This window comes from Oryctolagus cuniculus, chromosome 15, assembly GCF_051225735.1.
Source record: "Oryctolagus cuniculus isolate XC-2025 breed Fujian yellow rabbit chromosome 15, ASM5122573v1, whole genome shotgun sequence".
In the NCBI taxonomy this organism is placed as follows: domain Eukaryota; kingdom Metazoa; phylum Chordata; class Mammalia; order Lagomorpha; family Leporidae; genus Oryctolagus; species Oryctolagus cuniculus.
This window is the reverse complement of record NC_142881.1, coordinates 34,641,645-34,662,911: the sequence shown is the minus strand read 5'-3', so window position 1 is coordinate 34,662,911 and position 21,267 is coordinate 34,641,645. Positions and strand designations below refer to the sequence as shown.

The window sequence follows — 21,267 nt, the reverse complement described above, 5'->3', positions numbered from 1 at the left end:
GAACCTAGCGGGTGATGGGGATGTGACTTAGAGGACAGGGGATGTGCCACCAAGAAGCATTTCTGTTCTCCTGAGCAGTCTATTTTCCTTTCTAGGTATATTCCCCTATATTATCTGTTGATCCTTGTGCCCCTTTCAGGATTCTTTTCATTACTACCATATACCATGCAGCTTTGTCCTGAGTGTTGGGACATTTTCGACATGAGCCAGGTTAAGCCTGGCACCTTTTTGTCCAATGCCTCTCATTCTGGTCTTTTCCCTGAAAACTTCTGATCATATGGTGACAAATTCTGATATATGAGACCTTCTTTCAACTTATTTTCCAAGAACATGAGCTCCCAATAAATAGCCCTTTGAAAATATTATCATCTCATTACCATTAATATAAGGTCATTCACACCACTATTTCTAAAAGTGTGCTATATTTTCAGCAGGAATTTCCAGTGAGAATTCAGGAATTACCAAGTTTTGGAACGGCTGGTTATTTTTTTTCTTTAATTTTCAACCTTTGGCCAAACTGCACTAAAGTTAACAATATTTGTCCAGAGTTCAAACAGCACTACATGTTTCGTAATATCCTTTCAGTGCACTTATAAAATCTTGCAATCCCTAGGCTTCCACTGCATTTGCACACATCACATCCATGGATCTCTTCATTGTCCTGGTTATCTGTCTTTCTTGTTTGCTTCTTGTTTCACTGTTGAAGCAAAGCTATGCCAGAAGGAAGCTCCCGCCTGGCCCCACGCCTTTCCCACTTGTTGGAAATGTCCTACAGCTGGATAGGAAGAACATCAGCAAATCAATAAGCATGGTGAGTATGATGAGTTCTCTCTCCTTGTTTGCAATGAGTGAATAAGGCGCTTCTATAACCAATATAATATGGTGAGAGACAGTATTATACTATGAAGGGAAATTTTTATATGAATTATGAAAAGAAGATCATAAAGGAAAGCATTGATTAGATTTTAGCTGTGAGTTGAGAATTTATACATCTAGAAACAATGAGATTAATACAATAATTAAAATTGACAAAGGTAGGAATGTTTTGTTCCATTTTGACCTACATCCATTTTATTGTTATTATTCTTTGTTAAAAATAAGTAATATTAAAATGTTTTGAGTAAATTCTTCTAAAGCATACATTGATTGGAAATCAGTGAACAACTGAGTAAGGGCTTTTCAGTCCCTTTTGTATTTGTTCAATAAACGACTCAATTACTTATCTGGACCAAGTCATTCACATGGAAGCACCCCTCTGAAGCTCACAGGATGAATCTAAGAATTTCCTATGACAGCAGATTACCAGAATCTGTCCTGGAAGCTCCTGCTTCCTGTGCCTTGATCTCTGGATTGGAGGGATTGTGTCATTATGCACCCCATCTCCATGTTAGTTAATTGTCTGGGGCAAGTTTTCAATCTTTCAGAGCTTGAATTTCTCTTTGCTAAAATGTATATGATGGTCATTTTTGTCAAAAGCTACAAGAGTAAATCATAAATTCATCAAGTTATTAAAAGTCTATTATGCAATAAATGTTTTGTTAAGAAACATACACGAAATATGCAGTGATAAGTGAAAAATTAAAAGAGATCCTTGAACAATAGAAATTACACTCTATAGGGTAAGCATGTATTTAAAAGAAAACAAGCAAGATGACATAGGATTCAATGTGTCAACATGGTCATTATATAATGAGGCCATGTAACTTGGACATTCGGGGACACAGGTATACTCAGCAAAGTATACTCTGAGGAACCGAAGCTGGGCATGAGATTTAAGGAATGAATGAATATTAATCAGATAAAATTCAGATAAAAGTCATTTTTATCTGGTTTCAGTCTGGAGGAGAATTTCTTGTGTAGACCTTCACTGAAGACCAATTAGATTGTATCCCAGAGAGTAAACAGAAGCATACACATAGGGAACGTGACTTTTGAGAGGTAAGTAGGGCCTACAGATATAGGTCTTGCCTGGATTTGAACAGAAATTGACGCTAATAATGTACTTCAAGTGTAGGCATGCTAGCATTTGCCTCATGAAATTAAAACATTAAAACATTACTCTGTTTTTTAATGGAGAGTAAATTACAGAGCAGCAAATGAAGTTGACTTCTTTATGAGACCAGTGAATACTGAATTGCTCTGCATATTTAGCATATCTCAACCTCAAATGACAGAAAAAGCTCAGTAATACAATCACTAAAGAAAGAAATGTTTATTTGTATCTCACTTGATGATTACAGGCGAGTGTTGCTGGGCTGACACTCATCCATGAGATCCTCTGAGAAATTTTTTTTTTCAGTTTTCAGTTCTACTGTCCCATATCCCTAGATTATTCTTCCCAGTGTCATTTTTATGGTGACAGATCTCCATGCTATCATTTCAATGTATGAATAGTGGGGAGAAATAGAGGGCAAGCAATGACTTTTTATGAAATAACATAGCATTTACACGTATCACTTCTACTAACATCAGAGACTAGAGATTAGTTAAAGGACACCAGTTTCAAGTGAAACTATGCAATGTGGCCAGCGCCGCAGCTCACTAGGCTAATCCTCCACCTGCGGCGCCAATACCCCAGGTTCTAGTCTGGGTTGGGGTGCCAGATTCTGTCCCGGTTGCTCCTCTTCCAGTCCAGCTCCCTGCTGTGGCCTGGAAAGGCAGTGGAGGATGGCCCAGGTCCTTGGGCCCTGCACCCGCATGGGAGACCAGGAGGAAGCGCCTGGCTCCTGGTTTTGCATCAGCACAGTGTCGGTCGTAGCGGCCATTTGGGTGGTGAAGCAATGGAAAAAGGAAGACCTTTCTCTCTGTCTTTCTCTCTGTCACTGTCTAAATCTGTCAAAAAAAATTTTTAAAAAAAGAAACTGCACAATGTATGTGACCAGAATGCTATATTTTTCATTATTAATAAAACTTAGAGGCCTCCAGTGTTTTAAAGGAAATGTGGAAAATAGATAAAGCAGGATGAACACTAGTCGACACTTTGGAACATTGGGAGATTCACCATATATTGAGTAGAGACACAAAATTTATTATATTTGCAGAAAGAAAGGAGAAATTTGGTTCAAGCTACAGTTTGCCAAAGTTAATGTATACTATGAGCAAATACATAATATAGCCCTGTCACATAGTAGGAGCTAGGTGTAGAATAAATGTTGATGATGGAAATAACAGCAGTGTGGTAGTATATAATAATAATTACCCTTTAAGTATGCTTTGTATTAAATTAATGGTTTTAAAAGCTGAAAAGCTGGTATCGTTCATTTCACAGGATGCATTTTCAAAAGTGTCTTCAATAAGATTAAAATTGTTGCCATAAATTTTCTACATTTCAATTCACAAATTCTCAACTTTTGCCTCTCCTGTTCCTTTTCTAGCTAGCAAAAGAGTATGGCCCTGTGTTCACAGTGTATTTTGGTACAAAGCCCACTGTGGTGTTGCACGGATATGAAGCAGTGAAGGAGGCCCTGGTTGATCATGGAGAGGAATTTTCTGGCAGAGTGACTGTCCCAGTTTTTGATAGATACGCACAAGGAGCAGGTATATTTAAGTCTGTGAAATGTGCTTGAGGTTCTGATTTACAAAGTTTCCAAATGGACTTAGGAATTGGGAAATTATAAGCTTTCAAAAAATTTATGAAATACACTTTTGCTTTTTAGGACAACTGTGTGAATAATTATTCCATCAGAATAATTATTTTGAATTCCATGAATGTGACACAGTGTTCTCAGGAGGCAAAAAATTCAGTAAAATAAGTCACTATAATACAAGTGCTCCATGAATTTATGACACATACTTAAGTGATGGTTGCTTATATTAATGAGTTAAAGAGATTGAGATAAAAGGGATTAGAGAGAAATGACTAAATTATCCATTCACCCAATATCTAGTTTCCTGGTCTGACTCATGGATGTCAAGATAATATTCTAGGAAGATTGTGTCGTATGCAAGGAGCCAACATAAAGTTTGCATGTTTCCAGCCTTGTTTTCTGCCTCTTAGAAAAAAGCATAACAATTATTCGACTCCAAGAGAAACCAAAGTTTAAAGCACAGGTATATGATGCAATTTTGTAGAGAAGCATGGAGTGAGTTTGAGTTGGAACTCACAGTAGGTAAAGTTTATTCAGTTAATAAGGCTGTGTCTTCTGCTAATTTTCAGTTATCCTTAAATTGCCCATCTTCTAGAGGATCACTAAGGTCTGCTGAAATAGAAATTAGTGAATGTGTTCCTGTCCTCCACAATATTCTTAACAATGTTTCCTGTACAGTGAAATACGAACTTATTGTTTCATTTTCTTTATTGATTCTGGAAGTCTGACATGGAAATTTTTTGAGAGTAAGACCACATTTCATGGAAGAATTTGAATAAGTAGCTGGGCAATTTTTAAATGAGAAAAAATATCTATAAACAGGTGTATTCCTTTTTTTCCTTTAAAATATATATTTAATTATTTGAAAATTACAGGAAGAAGAGAGAGAGAGAGATTTTCCATGTGCTGATTCTCAACAAGTGCTGATTCTGCAACAAGTGGTTGCAGCAACCAAATCTAACCAGCAAAATCCAGGAGCTTCACTGGAGTCTCTCACATGGGTGCTAGGGCCCAAGCATTTGTGCTATCTGCACTGCTTTTCCAAGGCCATGAGCAGGGAGCTGGACCAGAAGTGAAGTAATCAGGACACAAACTGGCATCCATATGAGATGCCTGCAACACAGGTGGCATCCTTACCCACTGCATCACAATGCTATCGTCAGCCAATTTTTTTCTTTTTTGGGGGAAATGATTGTCAAGTGAGTCCTTCTCTTGCAGAAGAGTTGTCTCACCACTTGAGAATGCCCTTCTTTTTTAAGTTTTCCAAAAAAATCAGAAAATAATTGCCTGATAATTTAAGCCTCTGAGTTGTATCCATTGTGACTTAATATATTGTGGTATTGGACATCATGATTTTCCCTCCATGCTCTTTGCACCCTCTCCAGTAAAGAAGTGGAAAAAACTTGGTTCACAATGTTATTTGAGTTTAGAGAAGCTAACAAATGAAGAAGATTTCAGTAGAATTCCAATTCAAGAATCCTGACAGCAGAATTCTAGATTGACTTCGGGATAGTTAGGACTTCATTGGAATTCCTGCAGCCAATACCAACAGGTGTATATAAGATATATATTATATATGTGTGTGTGTGTGTGCGCACGCATTTGTGTGTGTTTGTGTACTGAATTGTCTGTATTATTTCAGAAATGCATATTCTCACATAGAATTCATGGATGTAGGAAATAAAGTAATGTATTTACTGTTGTTTGTTTCTTTTTTGACCTGATAGGACTTTTTGCAAGCCAAGGAGAATTATGGAAGGAAACTCGTCGTTTCACTCTCACCGTTTTGCGGAACATGGGGATGGGGAAGAAAACTATTGAGGACCGAATTCAAGAAGAAGCCTCATGTCTAGTAAAAGCATTAAAAGAAACCAATGGTGCATATTTCTTTATATCATTTAAAGTGGAAGTTGGGTAGAGGAAATGCTATTACAGTAGTGTAAATTAGAGATATAGTAAATAAGTACAACAGGAAATTACTTTTTTACTTACATACAGGTAGTAAGGCATAAAGGAGTTGGCAATTAAACATTTTCAGGGATGATGGTAGAGAATTGGGTATCTTCTTCCTTTGGTCTGTGCTGTCACAGAATTTCATCTTTTTGTGCAATTATCAAAGGTGAAAAGAACAAGGTAAAGAGTAAATGGTGTTTAGACCAGATATGGAAGTTGCACACAAAATTACTCTCTTAGAGCTAGAATTTTGTTGTCATAACACCAATAGACTTGTAGGAAAATTTGATTAGTTGTGTGCACAGGAAGAAGAAAACATGGATTTCCATAATAAGCTAGCAGATTCGCCACATTAGTATAAAAACATAAGTAAACTCCCCAGTAATGTATGTATAACATTGTAGGAATTCTAAATTATTCCAATGAGTAGGCTTGGAGTGTGGGTATGAATGGAGAGGACACCTTTGTGACAAAAGCCTTAGATATGTACACATATGTACAAATATGCAGGTTTGGGATATAGATGGAGGAAGAAATATATGGACAGTGAGCAAGCACAGAAACGTTAAGTTCAGGATCGGAAGACATGTGTGATTACACAACATCAGGATTTGAATATTTAACATGATCATTACCTTATAAATGCTATGCCCTATACGCTGAATACTTACTCTATTTCTTAGTTAAGTTTATACTACTGTCCATACAGGTTATTTCTTTCTGTTTTTTTTTTTTTGTTTTTTTTTTTTTTTTGCTACATCAGTATAAAAAAGAATTCATAGAAATCTCCAACATGTAGTTCCTTAGAATAAATTTAGAGAGATTGAGTTAGGGGTCAAAATAACTTTTATTTTTGTACTTTATTTATCATTGGATGAAGATGTATCTACAAATGAATAACAATATGAGACATAAATTGTAACAATTAGTGCATAGTGTTATTTTTAAGTATTTTATTATAATTTATTTTAAAAATGACTCTTCATTGGGATATAACTCACAAGCTAAATAATTTGCTTATTTATTAATTTCATTCCAATAATATTTTATCAGGTTGTATGATCATCACTGAAATCAATTTTAGAATATTTCATGACTCAAGAAAAAAACCATATTACCATTAACGTCCAGCTCAGTTTCATCCAATCACACACCTACCTCCCTTCCCTCCATGTCCAGCCCAAGACAATCACTATATTCTGTCTGTATACATTTATATATTTGGATTTTCCCCTTCCCATCCTATATAAATGTAATTATGTCTCCTTTCATCAACCACATATATCCTTTCTGCTTTTCTCTGGTGACTCACAATACAGTTAAACTCTATTCTATTCTCTCCTTCTATGAGATTAACTTTTAAAGTTTTAGCATGAAGGAGAGACAGTGTGGAATTTGTCTTTCTGTACACTTTACTGAAGATAATGTTTTCAGGTTCATTGATATCATAAATGACAGTATCTAACTCCATTTTATGTTGAACTATATCCCGTTATGTTGTATTTTCTTTTCCCATAAATCCACTGAAGTTGATTCCATATCTTGGTTTTCTTTTTATTGCTTCAGCAAACATGTAAATGTGGCTATTTCTTCAAAATGCTGTTTTCTTTTTGTTTAAACAAAAAGCAAAGAAGGGATTGCTAGAGCATATGGATCATATTATGGTTCATTTTTTAATTGTTGAGAGCCCCTATACTGTTGTCTATAATGACAATTCTGTCCAAAATAGCCAAGTGGATGCTGAAGATTCGCTATTGAGGTCCATATGAGTCATGTTATTATATTGCCATCAGCATCTGCCATCAAATTCAATAATATTTCTTTTATGTCTCTGAGTGTTCCAGCATTGGATACATATTTATGTAAAAACAGACAGAGAGGCAGAGAGACAAGAGAAAAGATCTTCCATCTGCTGGCTCACTCCCAAGTGGCCATAATGGCCGGAGCTGAGCCAATCCCAAGACAGAAACGGGTGCTACTTCTGGGTCACCCACATGGGCACAAGGACCCAGGCACTTAGCCATCTTCTATTGCTTTAAAAGTCACATTGGCAGGGAGCTGGTTTGGAAGTGGAGCAGCCAGGACTCAAACTCATTCCCACATGGGATGCCAGGGCTGCAAAGCAGAGGCTTAAACTATTATACCACAAAGTTGGTCCCTTCCTGCTTCATTTTGGTTTCTGTTTCCATAGATGAAGTGTTATAGAATGATATTGGATAGATCATTGGTGTTTGGCAGTTTTTACTTTTTTTTTTTTTTTACATTAGACATAGTATTGCTTTTCCTGATAGCATGTAACATTTCTGTGAGAAAACTGGTGTTAAAGTAGTGGGGGTTCCAAAAAGGTGACATGATTCTTTTCAAATGAGATTTTAGAGTTATCTCATCGTGTTTGACTTCTGAGAGTTTGATTACCAGGTGTAATGCCAGTCATACGTATTGGGATGCTATAGGCCTCTTGTATTGGAGTCTGTATTTTTCCCAGCAATGGGAAGTTTTCTGTTACCCCTTGGATTGGTTTTCTATGTTTCCACTCCTTTCTTTATTCCTCACAGATTGCACAAATGCAAAAATTTGCTCATTTAAATGTTGCTCAGTTTTCTATGTGCATATAATGAGTGAGAATCCAGGCAGAGATCTACATTCAAAATACTAAAGGGATTTTTAAATTATTTTTTCTCATTTTTTCCTTGTTGTTTACTAGAAAACATGGAAAATGATATAAACAAACTAACATTTGGGAAAATTAACAAATAAAATGGAATGGACTAGACTGTTTTCATTACGAAACTAATTTGTTTTATGAAGGTGGAGTTTATGTTTACAATATGTTCAAGCAATCAGCCTTTCACAGTTACTTTACACAGTCCACTTAGGAATTGTATTAAAACCACATTCTCACTTCCACTCTGTTTCCCTTAGCATCTCCCTGCGATCCTTCTTCACTTCTGTTCTGTGTTCCCTGCAACGTGATCTGCTCCATCATCTTCCAGAATCATTTTGACTACAATGATCAGACATTTCAAACATTGGTGAAGCATTTTCTTGACAGCATCAGACTTTTTAATACTCCTTGGATGCAGGTAAGATCAAGGTTCGATTTAATTGAAAAATAGTTTTCTAGCAAATCTTTTATCAATTCATCTGTCCCATTTAAAGTACTCAATGGAATATTTTTAAAATTATTACTCATAACCTATTAGTGGGATAAAGCTAATATAATGTATAGATGTAAGATGTAGAAAAACTATTTGAGTAGAAGAAAACTATATTATCAATATTCATTGATAATATTTTTATAAAAAGCTCATATATTATTATTAATTTATTTAAAAGCCAGAGACAGAAAGAGATGTAAAAAGTTCAACAGAGACAGAGAGAGATTTTCCACCCATTAATTCAGTGAGGGAAGCAAATCCTACAGCTCCTTATCATCTCAATATTTAAAAAAGAGTATGGAAACCTAATAAAGAGTTTTCTAATGTGTGTTGAGTGAGTTAATGAAGGATTCTTTCCTCTTTCAGCTCTACAATACGTTTCCAATTTTACATTATCTCCCAGGAAGTCATCATGAGTTATTTAAAGTCTTTAATGACCAAATGAAGTTTTTTTCAGAGAAAATACGAGAACATCAAGAATCTCTGGACCACAATAACCCTCGAGACTTCATTGACTATTTACTGATTAAAATGGAAAAGGTATAATGTGACCATAATTTGCTGCCTCGTTGATGTGTATGACATGAGACATAGAATAGCTTTGTTTCATTCTGGTGAAACTGAGGTATTCAAACAAACACTCCTTCGTTAAGGTATATCATTGCTTGTGCCTGGCGTTCTGAATATCTTGAGGCTTTTTTTTTAAGATTTATTTGTTTGAAAGTCGGAGTTACACAGGTAGTTAAGGAGAGGCAGAGAGAGAGAGAAAGAAAGAGAGAGAGAGAGAGAAAGAGAAAGAGAGAGAGAGGGGGAGAGAGGGGGGGGGAGGGAGAGAGAGAGAGAGAGAGAGAGAGTGAGAGTTCTTCCATCCGTGGTTCACTCCCTATTGGCCGAAATGGCCGGAGGTCCTCCCATCTGAAGCCAGAAGCCAAGAATTTTTTCCAGGTCTCCCATGTGGGTGCCAGGGCCCAAGGACTTGGGCCAACTTCCACTGCTTCCCCAGCCCATAGCAGAGAGCTGGATCAGAAGTGGAGCAGCCAGGACTTGAACCCGCTTCTATATGGGATGCCAGCACAGCGGGAGGTGGCTTTACTCACTGCACCACAGTGCAGGCCTCAGTTGAGGTATTTTTAAATTCTCATTGAAAGGGGCCAGCGCCATGGCTCACTTGGTTAATCCTCTGCCTGCGGTGCCAGCATCACATATGAGTGCCATGTTCTAGTCCCGGTTGCTCCTCTTCCAGTCCAGCTCTTTGCTTGGCCCAGGAAGGCAGTGGAGGATGGCCCCAAGTGCATGGGCCCTGCACCCACACGGGAGACAGGAGGAAGCACCTGACTCCTGGCTTTGGATCGGCACAGGGTGCCAGCCGTGACAGCCATCTGGGGGGTGAACCTACAGAAGGAAGACCTCTCTCTCTGTCTCTCTCTCACTGTCTAACTCTGCCTGTCAAAATAAAAAAAAATCTCATTGAAAAAGACTTAGAAAGTGTTATAGTGACTATGTTATTTGGAGACAAACTGAAAGACACAAACATACCTAGACACAAATATATATATATATATGTGTGTGTGTGTGTGTGTGTGTATACGTACATGTGTGTGTACATTTGTGTGTACACAAATATATATATATATACATACATGTGTGTGTACATATATACATAATTTACTGACTGATGATAATTGTCATTACATATAAAATAGATTCCATTATTTGTACAGGTAACAAAGGAGGGTATGTGGAATGTACAGGAATCTAGTAACCCTTCCCTCTGTAAACACTGCAGGAGATTTCAACATGTGTAGTTGTTGAAGAATCTGTGGTTTAGTCATCAAGGAAGATGAATTTAGTCCAGGGAATGATAAGCATATTGAAAATGTGTAGAACTTCCAGAAACCTTAACTGATGAACATTGCTGCAGGTAATGATGGATGAGGTTAGGAACAGTGTTATAGGCAATAGTCAGTGATTCTAGAGACCAAAAGAGAAAAGTACAGATGACAGAACAGATAAGAGCAGTCACCTGGACACTGAGCAGCTGTGAGCAACTAAATACAACAAGTGTTTGAAAAAATTGAAGAGCTGAATGATTTCCTCTACTATGTGATAAATGAGTCACAGAAAGGAATCTGAGATCTGTCACTCAGATTATGTTTTAGCTGTTTGAAAGATTTTAACACTCATCTATATCATCTATACCACTCTCTAATGACTGCCTTACTTACAGAATTCTTAGGTGGCACTGAATTATTTTATGTTATCTCTAACTATTTTGATTCATCATGTATTTTTAACACATCTTTCTCAGGAAAAACACAACAAACAGTCTCAATTTACCATGCACCATTTGCTCGTCACCATATGGGATGTGTTTGATGCAGGGTCACAGACAACAAGCTCCACAATGCAATTTGGACTCTTGCTCCTTATGAAGCATCCTGAGATTGCAGGTTTGTAGGATCATGGGGAAGGGCAGATGAGATTCTAGGTAATGAGGTTCTAGGTAACAAATGATTATGAAGACAATACTCATAACCATTCTGCCATTTATCTGTCATGACATGGGACAGAAATTTTTCCATCAATAGTACATCTTCTTATGTTTGGATGAATAAAATCAAATTAGGCAAAAGGGTAAGGGGAGAATGGATTCTTAGCATCGTATTTAATAACTACATAAAGACTTTTCTTATCATATTAATAATAATAAAGACTCAAAGAAATATTTGTACCTATAAACTACATTTTAAGAGACTGTGGGTGAAAGCCAGAAATAGGATATTACATTTTTTGCAAAATATTATATATTCTGCCTATGGTACAATTTGCTATTGTCATATTTCCCCTTCACTTCCATTTTCATGCTCCGTGCTCACATATATTCTGCCTCCTCCTTTTCTGTCTTAAGCCCTACTGTGCCTATTGCACTGAGCACTCTGATTTTACCAGTGCTTCCTGACCACTTTATATAGTAACTATCTTGTGGGTAAAACTGTAACTTCTCAAATGAGAAGATGAAATTAAACATTGGTCAGAATTTCCCAATTCTTCCTTTTTTAAATATTGACCAAACCTTGGAATTACACATAGTCCAATGCAAAGGCACATTCTCAGCTAGCAGACAAGTAATATTTAACAAAAGTAGTCAAATGGCTTTCGTTCTTTGCAACATGGGTTATAGACTCTTAACAGCAGTGGTCTCAGATTCTGACTCAATCAGGAGTAGCTCAGAGTTCGACTCATGGCTATTTGCCTTCTCTGATTAGGCATTTAATAGAGGGAAGATCACTTTCTTCTTCCTACACATGTTAGGAAATACAAAATAATACCTACCATGTAGAATGATCTTGAGGACCTAAAATGTAATGTAATGAATAGTGCAGCATTTACATTTATATTACACTTTTAAATTTTTTTAAAGTTAATTATTTTATTTGAAAGCAGAGTTAGAGAGAGAGAGGAGAGAGAGAGAGAGAGAGAGAGAGAGAAACATGCCCGGGGATAAGCACACTGCTTATCTCCCCAAAAGTCTTCAAGCTTGAAAAAAAAAAGCCAGGAGCTTGAATTCCATCTGGGTCCCTCAAGTTAGTGGCAGGGACCTAAGCATTCAGACCATCTTTGACTGTTTCCTCAGGTTCATTAGCAGGGAACTGGATGAGAACTATATTACCAGGGACCCAAACCAGGCTCCTCTCTGTACCTGCACCACTGACACCAGCATTACCTACAATGCCACAATGTTACCCTTCCTATATTATATTTTATTTTACCTTTTTATTTAATAAATATAAATTTTGAAAGTACAACTCTTGGATTATAGCAGTTTTTCCCCCAATAACCTCCCTCCCACCTGCAACCATCCCATCTCCCACTCCCTCTCCCATCCCATTCTTCATCAAGATTCATTTTCAATTATCTTTATATACAAAAGATCAACTACCTATATACTAATATTTTAACAGTTTGCACCCACACAGATACACAAAGTATAAAGTACTGTTTGAGTAGCAGTTTTGCCACTAATTTGCACAATACAACACATTGAGCACAGAGATCCTACATGGGGAATAGGTGCACAGTGACTCCCGTTGTTGATTTAACAATTGACACTCTTATTTATGAAGTCAGTACTCAGCCAAGGCTCTTGTCATAAGCTGCCAAGCATTGGAAATCTCTTGAGTTTCCAAACTCTGACCTTATTTAGACAAGGCCATAATCAAAGTGGAAGTTGTCTCCTCCATTCAGAGAAAGGTACCTCCTTCTTTGATGTCCCGTTCTTTCCGCTGGGATCTCACTCACATGTATCTTTCATTTAGTTTTTTTTTTTTTCCACAGTGTCTTGGCTTTCCATTCCTGAGAAACTCTCATGGGCTTTTTAGCCAGATCTGAATGACTGAAGGGCTGATTCTGAGTCCAGAGTGCTATTTAGGGCATCTGCAATTCTACGAGTCTGCTGTGTATCCCACTTCCCAAGTTGGATTGTTCTCCCCTTTTTAATTCTATCAGTACATTTTAAATAAAATTTCTTTCCCTCCTTCTTTCTTTTGCTAGTTAAAATCTTTAATAGACTAGATAGCAATTCTCATTATGTTGAAATACATTAGTTTAAAATAAAAAAATGGCATACACAAAGTGATTTTAAATGGTTTTTAGAGTCTGCAAGATGCCAGATTACTGATTGCTAGGTAAAATTAACCCAGACGCAGCATTTGAGATGAATAGTAAATTTCATAATAAATTTTGTTGTATATGTACATATCAAAATCTCTCATGAACTTCTAATCTATCCAGGAAACCAGAAGTCTGCCATTTTATCCCTTATGGAGGTGGTTATTTAATTTCCTCACGTATATACCTCATGGAAAATTGTGACAGTGATTAAAGTACTAAAAGAAATTGACTGTACATATGATTCTGTCCACGACAGCTAAAGTCCAGGAAGAGATTGAGCGTGTGATCGGCAGAGACCGGAGCCCCTGCATGCAGGACAGGAGCTGCATGCCCTACACGGATGCTGTGATACATGAGATCCAGAGATACATTGACATGGTCCCCAATAATGTGCCCCATGCAGTGACTCAGGACATCCAGTTCCGAGGATACCTCATTCCAAAGGTGAGACACATGTCATCTACTCTCCACCCTATAAATCTTAGACGATCCTATATAGTAAAACTATAAAATATAAAGCCTTCCATGATTATGTCACAAACATAACTTGGGCATCTCACCCTGTGACCACATGCTATGTCCCTTACAATGTGTTGACACAATTTTCTAAATAAACAATGCTTAGAATTCCAGAGGGTTTTCAGTACATACATGGCTGCACTTACTGCTTATCCATTGACCAGGCTGTTGTACATGGTTTATTACTTCTACCCATCAATCAGTAACCTATATATAGTCCCACCTCCCTATATACGCTGAGTTTCCCTTAATTGAGAAATGTCCAGTTCAGTAGTCTCCTGCTTTCCTGCTTACATGTGGACTACTAATCACTACAGAAAAAGACTTTGCAACCCAGCAAGTTTGTATTATTATCCACAAAATGTATTTCAGGTTGTAGCTGATAACCAAACAGTACAAACTAAAGCAATTTGCTTCATCATGCTCCTACATGATCTTTTCAACCCTAAATTGCCCTCAATCTTCCATCTCTCCATCATCTTTTCCTCAGTAATATGTCTACCTGTCGACAGAGAAAATCAGAACCACTGCAAAGGAACTCCTGTGATGTCCTTCAGTGGGGTCTCCACTCTTAGCAACAACCGCATCCCTTAAATTTTCTTTCATGTGTCTAGTGAAAGAATGATTCTCCTTTGACCTAAAGTGAACCTTTTCCCCTGGCACTCGGTTGTTCCAGTGCCTTCCTCCAAGAGCAATTTCTTCTTGCTTCTTAGTCTTCAAGCTCTCCCTCTTTCCTGGCAACATTCCATCAGCATTTGAACACGGTCAATTCTCATCTGTCATCAGCTTAAAGTTATCTCATCTCTATTCTCAAATACCATAAACTAGAAATTATTTATACATTTATAAAGATCTTAATTAATATTTTGATGACAACCCATTGAGAAAAACCTTGTGTTATAGTGATATTGTTTTCCTGAATGACACAGGTTATATCCATGTGATTAAATCAGTGAACGCTTTCCATGCCTGATTTTCCTTCCTACCACTTAAAATTCCTAGGACTGATTTCCTCTGGCATACACTCACGTCCCACATTAGGTAAAATAGCAATCATTTAGTTTTCCTCCTAACATGCTAGAATTCATTCTCTCTACTCTTCATCCTTCAGAACCTCAGTTACCATTCTGTATATTCTACAATGGAAGGAGACTTCCATCTCCTGAAAATGCCTTCACATTACTTTAATGCTCTGGTGCAAAACCATTTTTTTGGCAAGTGACAGCATTTTCAGTTTTTGCTCTTAGAGTTTTGCTGGCTTTATAGTGTCAATGTGAAATCTCATTTTGCTTTTTTAATTTCAGTGAATTTAGTGTTCATTCCAGAATGCCCAACTGAAGAGCTCTCCAGAATTGGGAGGAGTTCATGTGGAGAATGTATGGCTAAATGCATGGATCTCTTTTTGAGATTGATTCCCACTCTGAGTACATTGTGTACCTGAGTATTTTTATTGACTCTACAGTCCAGTGAGATTGATGATTGTTTTTCAGCCATGTTTGTGTTAACTGATATTTTCATTCCTCCAGTCTATGCAAAAAATAAAACTAGGAAAATTGACAACTCAGCCAGAACCAGTTTCCAGTTGTCTTTTGTGCTCCACAAATTTGATGTCTCTGGCTGCCCACCAGTTGTTCTCTAAAAGGAGTTTTCATCCATTGCCCTTTGCATGTCTCTACGTTGGCCAACATTTTCTCTAGCAGTCTCTACTGAACTAATCCCACCCAGGAAATTTTCATTATAATCTGTTCCACCAATTCTAGATTTACTCTTTTTTAGCTTTAATTTCTTCTGCTATTTCGTATCTCTTTCTTTGATTTTAATTTAGAATACATGGTTATATTCACTTCTTCTTTGAATTGCCAAAGTAATAATCTTTTTTTCTTTTTTTAAAAAATATTTTTTTTATTTGATGGATAGAGTTACACACAGAGAGAAGGAGAGACAGAGAAGGTCTTCCACCTGCTAGGTCACTCTCCAAATGACTGCAACTGCTAGAGCTGGGCCAATCCAAAGCTGGGAACCAGAAGCCTCCTCCAGATCTCAATGCGGATGCAGGGGCCCAAGCATTTGGACCATCCTCTATTGCTTTTCCAGGCCATAACAGAGAGCTGGACCAGAAGAGAAGCAGCCAGGACTGGAACTGGAACTGGAACTGGCACCCATATGGGATCTGTCACAGGGAGAAGCATAGTTCACTTTGGCACAGTGCCAGCCCCAGAAATACAGTACGAATGTATAAGAAAATATTCAAGACCAAAGCAGCAATTAATTACATACTAATCTGGACCATATCGAACCTAATTTCAAAGTAATAATCTTAAAACCTAGGGTGCTTTGTGTCTATTACAATATATGGTCTTTGTGAATAAGGGAGATTCACACTATTCCTGTTTCATATTCAGGATATTCTTATTGTATGTTGAATATTGTTTGATCTTGTGGGAGCCTGGATTATCCTGTCTTCTATTAAATGTCATTGATTTTTATTTGAGCTGGAATTTAAATGACATAGATTTTTTATCTATTAATTCTACTATTCTAGTCTATTTTTTTTCCACAGGCAGAGTGGATAGTGAGAGAGAGAGAGAGACAGAGAGAAAGGTCTTCCTTTACTGTTGGTTCACCCTCCAGTGGCCGCTGCAGGAGGCACACTGTGGCCAACGCATCACGCTGATCCAAAGCCAGGAGCCAGGTGCTTCTCCTGGTCTCCCATGGGGTGCAGGGCCCAAGCACTTGGGTCATCCTCCACTGCCTTCCCGGGCCACAGCAGAGAGCTGGCCTGGAAGAGGGGCAGTCGGGACAGAATCCAGTGCCCCGACAGGGACTAGAACCCGGTGTGCCGGTGCCGCAAGGCAGAGGATTAGCCTATTGAGCCACAGCACCGGCCTCTAGTCCATTATTTTTTATTCTATTAAGCTTAATACAATACTGCGGCATTTTGAGTTAATTGTAACTTTGCATTTGTCTTTAGACATGACTTCAGTTCAGCTGGGTTCCTTAGTTTGAATTTGGTGTTTAGGGGTTATAAAATGTTGTAAACTTTCCAGAATAATATGTGACAATTACACTAAAAGAAAACAGTAGACAGAGGATATGGAAAGTCCTTAACAATTAGATTTCATATTGTTTTACTTTTTAATAGTTTGAAATATATCTGCTTTAGTACAAGCTGTATAGTGAATTTGAACCTTTCCCAGGTCTGTAATGTAGAATACTCTCTTTGACACTGAGGAGCAGCACAAGTTAGTGCTACCGTTCATCCATGCAATCATGAGGGCAAACATCCCACACATTACAGTGATCTGCATTGTGAGTTTATGTCCACTAGGTGCAGTATACTAAAGGCATCAATAATTAAGTAACATTTTGCACATAGCATAAGTGCATTGAGACACAGGCTTTCAAAAATTTAATGAGCATCTGTGCTTATTAGTTACTCAGGATAGTAGGGATGTGCAGGTATTTCAAGAATATGTCCAGTAATATTCTCAGTTATGAAGAGGGCTTCATCCTTACTTAATGATAATGACATGATGTTCAGAGAAGTCAATACTGACATTTCTACTTATTTGCCAAGAGCAAAGGTATCAACTGATCTTTGTTGCTGTTCTCTAAGTATGTGCTGGTGTCACATTACAAATTATAGAGATGGATGCCAAGACAATGAACAGTGTCCAACACAGGATCCTACATGATTTAAGACCTGTTAGTTTGGACACTATTATATTCTGTCTGTCATGGAGCAAAGAATCTCTCCTTATTTTGTTTCTTTCTCCTCATTTATTAAACAAAAGGATTACATGAAATACCGCTCATGTTATTCCATGTTCTTTCTTTATAACCCTTGTTGTTTGTGTCTCCTTCTAACAGGGCACACACATACTACCATCTCTGACTTCTGTCCTCTATGATGAGAAAGAATTCCCTAACCCTGAGAAATTTGACCCTGGACACTTCTTGGATGCAAGTGGCAACTTCAAGAAGAGTGATTACTTCCTGCCTTTCTCTATAGGCAAGCAAGCTTCCTTTACATCTGCACCACCATGGCCAACTGGGATGAGGATGGGCTGTGGGTGTGGATTCCTCTGGACTGAGGAATTGCCTTTTGAGTGAGGGTAGAGGCGTCACTCCCAAGGTCCAAATTATTTCATTTTGGAATGCAGGCAGCATTCACAGCTTCTGCTTCTGGAGGGATAGATGGTAGAATTCCAATTCCAGTAAGACTCTTCTCATCATCTCTGCGCAGCCAGTACACTCAATAAACTTAACTGAGCATCTCCATGTTGCAATCCCATGCCCACATTCAATTATAGGAAGGTGAATGGGAAGCAACTGCTCAGTGTAAGGAAGACAATGGCAAATTCACAGATTATGAGACTCAAGTGTGAGGAATAGTTTGCTGGAGGCTGCTATGGAGCTCAGAGAACCCAGCTCCAGACTATGGCTAATTTTGCAGTCAGTAGCAGAGATATTGGTGGTGCAGAGAAACTGTCTTCCAGGAAATAAGTTTGAACCTCTTCTCTAAATTTATAAGAGATCTGGAATGAAATAGATGACACAGTTGAAACTCTCAGTTGAATGAAGACTTTGTTTCCACAGATGTGAGCAGAACTGAAGTAAGCAAATGTGGAAAGGCAGTGAGGACTACCTCCATCAGGAAGATGTTCCCATCCTGGTTCCCTAGGGACAAGCAAAGGAGCATTGTCCAGGAACCAAGATGAACCATTAGCCAAGAGGCAGTGTAAGCCTCCCCAAGAGATACTTCTTTGGGTACAGGAATACAGACACTGCACAAACAGTGCCTTGGCAGAAGGTTATTGAGAGGGTAACTTATGACCATACCAAGATTTGAGTTTCCTAATTTAGTCCTAGTCTAGAAGGGAAGTTATACCCAGCTTAGACAATCTAGCAAAGTGTGTCTGCTGTGAACAGAAAGGCTAAAGTGACAGACAGGCGAGACTCTGGAGAGAGGCAGAATAGAGAATTTTCAGTACAATCTAAAGGAGAAGTAGTAGCCATAAGTGGAGTGTTAAAAACGTTTCCTAAATAACTTACTGAAACAGGGACAGAAACAAGACATTTGCTCTTTACTAGGCAAATTCAAACTGCTATTGAGCTCCCTCATATTGTGGTCCCAGGATTGTACAATGTTCATGTATGATCTCACAAAAGCCATTGCTATGTCATGACTTCTGATTTCCAGTAATTGCAGCCAGACCTGCTTTTCTTCTGATACCTTGCTATCATCACAAGATCTGAAGCTTTACTTAAGAACTTGTATTCACATTTGAGCCAGATTAGTTGCTTTAATAGCATGGAAAGTGCACCATATTATAGACATTAATGAATCTGTTGAAAATGGATAATACAGTGAATTGTATATCGTGGGTACATCAGAGGGGTTCTAATGGAATCCATGATCTTAGAGCTGATTCCAGGTGAATCTGGAGACTCTCAGCAGGCAGAGCACAGGGGAAGAGTTTTCCTGTCAGAGGAAAAAAGGGAGTCTGAGAAAAACATAAATTAGCTAGAGTTTTGGGGTAGTAGTGAGTAGTTGGAAACTGCTTGGTATTGAGAACTACAAGGAAGGAGTTGAAGGGGAGGAGCTAAGGTTTAAGACATGGGTTAAATTAGGGCAGTTTATATTCTCTATTCAAAAAAATGAAGGACAAAACTAAAAAAAAAATACGTGTTTTTCTAAACTGTAAAATATAGCCAGATAAAAATGAAATAGAGTATTTGAAAAAAAAGGAAATCTGTGTATGACCTTTTATAATAATTTTATACCTGATACATATGGAAATAGCATGCTTTTTATTTTTTATTATTTTTTGACAGGCAGAGGTAGACAGTGAGAGAGAGAGAGACAGAGAGAAAGGTCTTCCTTTGCTGTTGGTTCACCCCCCAAAAAGCCACAACGGCCGGCGCACTGCACCAATCCGAAGCCAGGAGTCAGGTGCTTCCTCCTGTTTTCCCTATGCAGGTGTAGGGCCCAAGCACTTGGGCCATCCTCCACTACCCTCCCGGGCCACAGCAGAGAGCTGGACTGGAAGACAAAAACCGGGACAGAATCCGGTGCCCCGACTGGGGCTAGAACCCAGGGTACCAGCACCGCAGGAGGAGGATTAGCCTAGTGAGCCATGGCGCCGGCCAACAGCATACTTTTGAAAACAGTTTATTCAGATATGTAAAAGTGCTGGTATTATCCTAGAAATATCATTGAGGGAAAATAATTCTGTTGTTAAATCATGGCTTTAAAGTAAATGGAAAGCTCAGTGTTACACTGTGCCAATTTGGATATATGAGGTGTGTGTGCACACTTATGATTGTATATGAATGTCTTTGTAGAAAATATCATTGGCAAGCCTCAGCACAGAGTTCTAATGTGAATGCACAGAAATACCTTTTTGCAGAACACAGATAGTTTAATCTATGCAGAGAAATGAAGGAAAGTTGTTTCGGGTGTAACTTGAAGGGCCATCAGGTTCATCTGCTGTTTCTGAACTTTTAGTCACTCCAGAGTTATTTATGCCACTCTATGCATAATTAATGTGTGTGTCATTTTTAGGAAAAAGAGCTTGTGCTGGAGAGGGCCTCGCCCGCATGGAGCTGTTCTTACTCCTGACCACCATCTTGCAGCATTTTACCCTGAAGCCTCTGGTTGACCCAAAGGATATTGATCCCACCCCAGTGGATAATGGGTTTCTCTCTGTTCCTCCCTCCTATGAGCTGTGTTTTGTTCCAGTCTGAAGAAAGCACTGGAATCCCTCTGGGCAACACAGATGGTTTCAGGCATCTGTGTCACCTGTTGCCTTCCCAGTCCTTGCTAACGAAAATCCAATCTCTGAGTTCTGTGTCTTCTCATGTTTTCTGTCCTTCAAGCTACATTTTAATTTCTCTAATGGAAGAAAGCTCATTGTTTCATCACCAATAAAATTATTTCTGTAAAACAACCCAGAATTCATAGTGCATTTCATCGGTGGTATGTACCTAATGGAAACACATTATAAATGTCACACTTTATTTTATTAAAATTAAGAATAAGGAAATTTTTAGCACAGCAGTTAAGATGCCTCTTATTCACCCACATCCCATATCAGTGTACCTGGATGTGATCCATGCTGTGTTCCTGATTCCAGATTCTGGGTGATTTGTGCCCTGTGAGGGAGCAGGTCAAAGCCCAGTGGTTTCAGTCCCTGACACCCACACATGAGAAGCCAAATGAGTTCCTGGCTCCTGTTTTAGCCCTCTCTGAGCCCTAGTTGTTTCAGGCACATGGGGAGTGAAACAGTAAATGGGAAAGCTCGGTCTCTCTCTCTCTTTCTATTCCTGTCAAAATAAATTAACATTTAAACCATTGAATTAAAACATAAAATAAA

General features: G+C 38.2%; 1 protein-coding gene across 1 annotated transcript; it reads left to right on the top strand.

Annotated features, from left to right (window-relative positions):
• The first annotated feature begins 643 nt into the window (after nucleotides 1-643).
• Nucleotides 644-20,839, top strand: CYP2C30 (cytochrome P450 2C30). The gene is given in 9 exon segments (NM_001171266.1): nucleotides 644-811; nucleotides 3,375-3,537; nucleotides 5,315-5,464; nucleotides 8,463-8,623; nucleotides 9,065-9,238; nucleotides 11,007-11,148; nucleotides 13,626-13,813; nucleotides 17,759-17,900; nucleotides 20,457-20,839. Coding segments are annotated over 9 exon segments (1,470 nt in total). The 3' UTR covers nucleotides 20,639-20,839.
• Nucleotides 20,840-21,267: the final 428 nt, after the last annotated feature.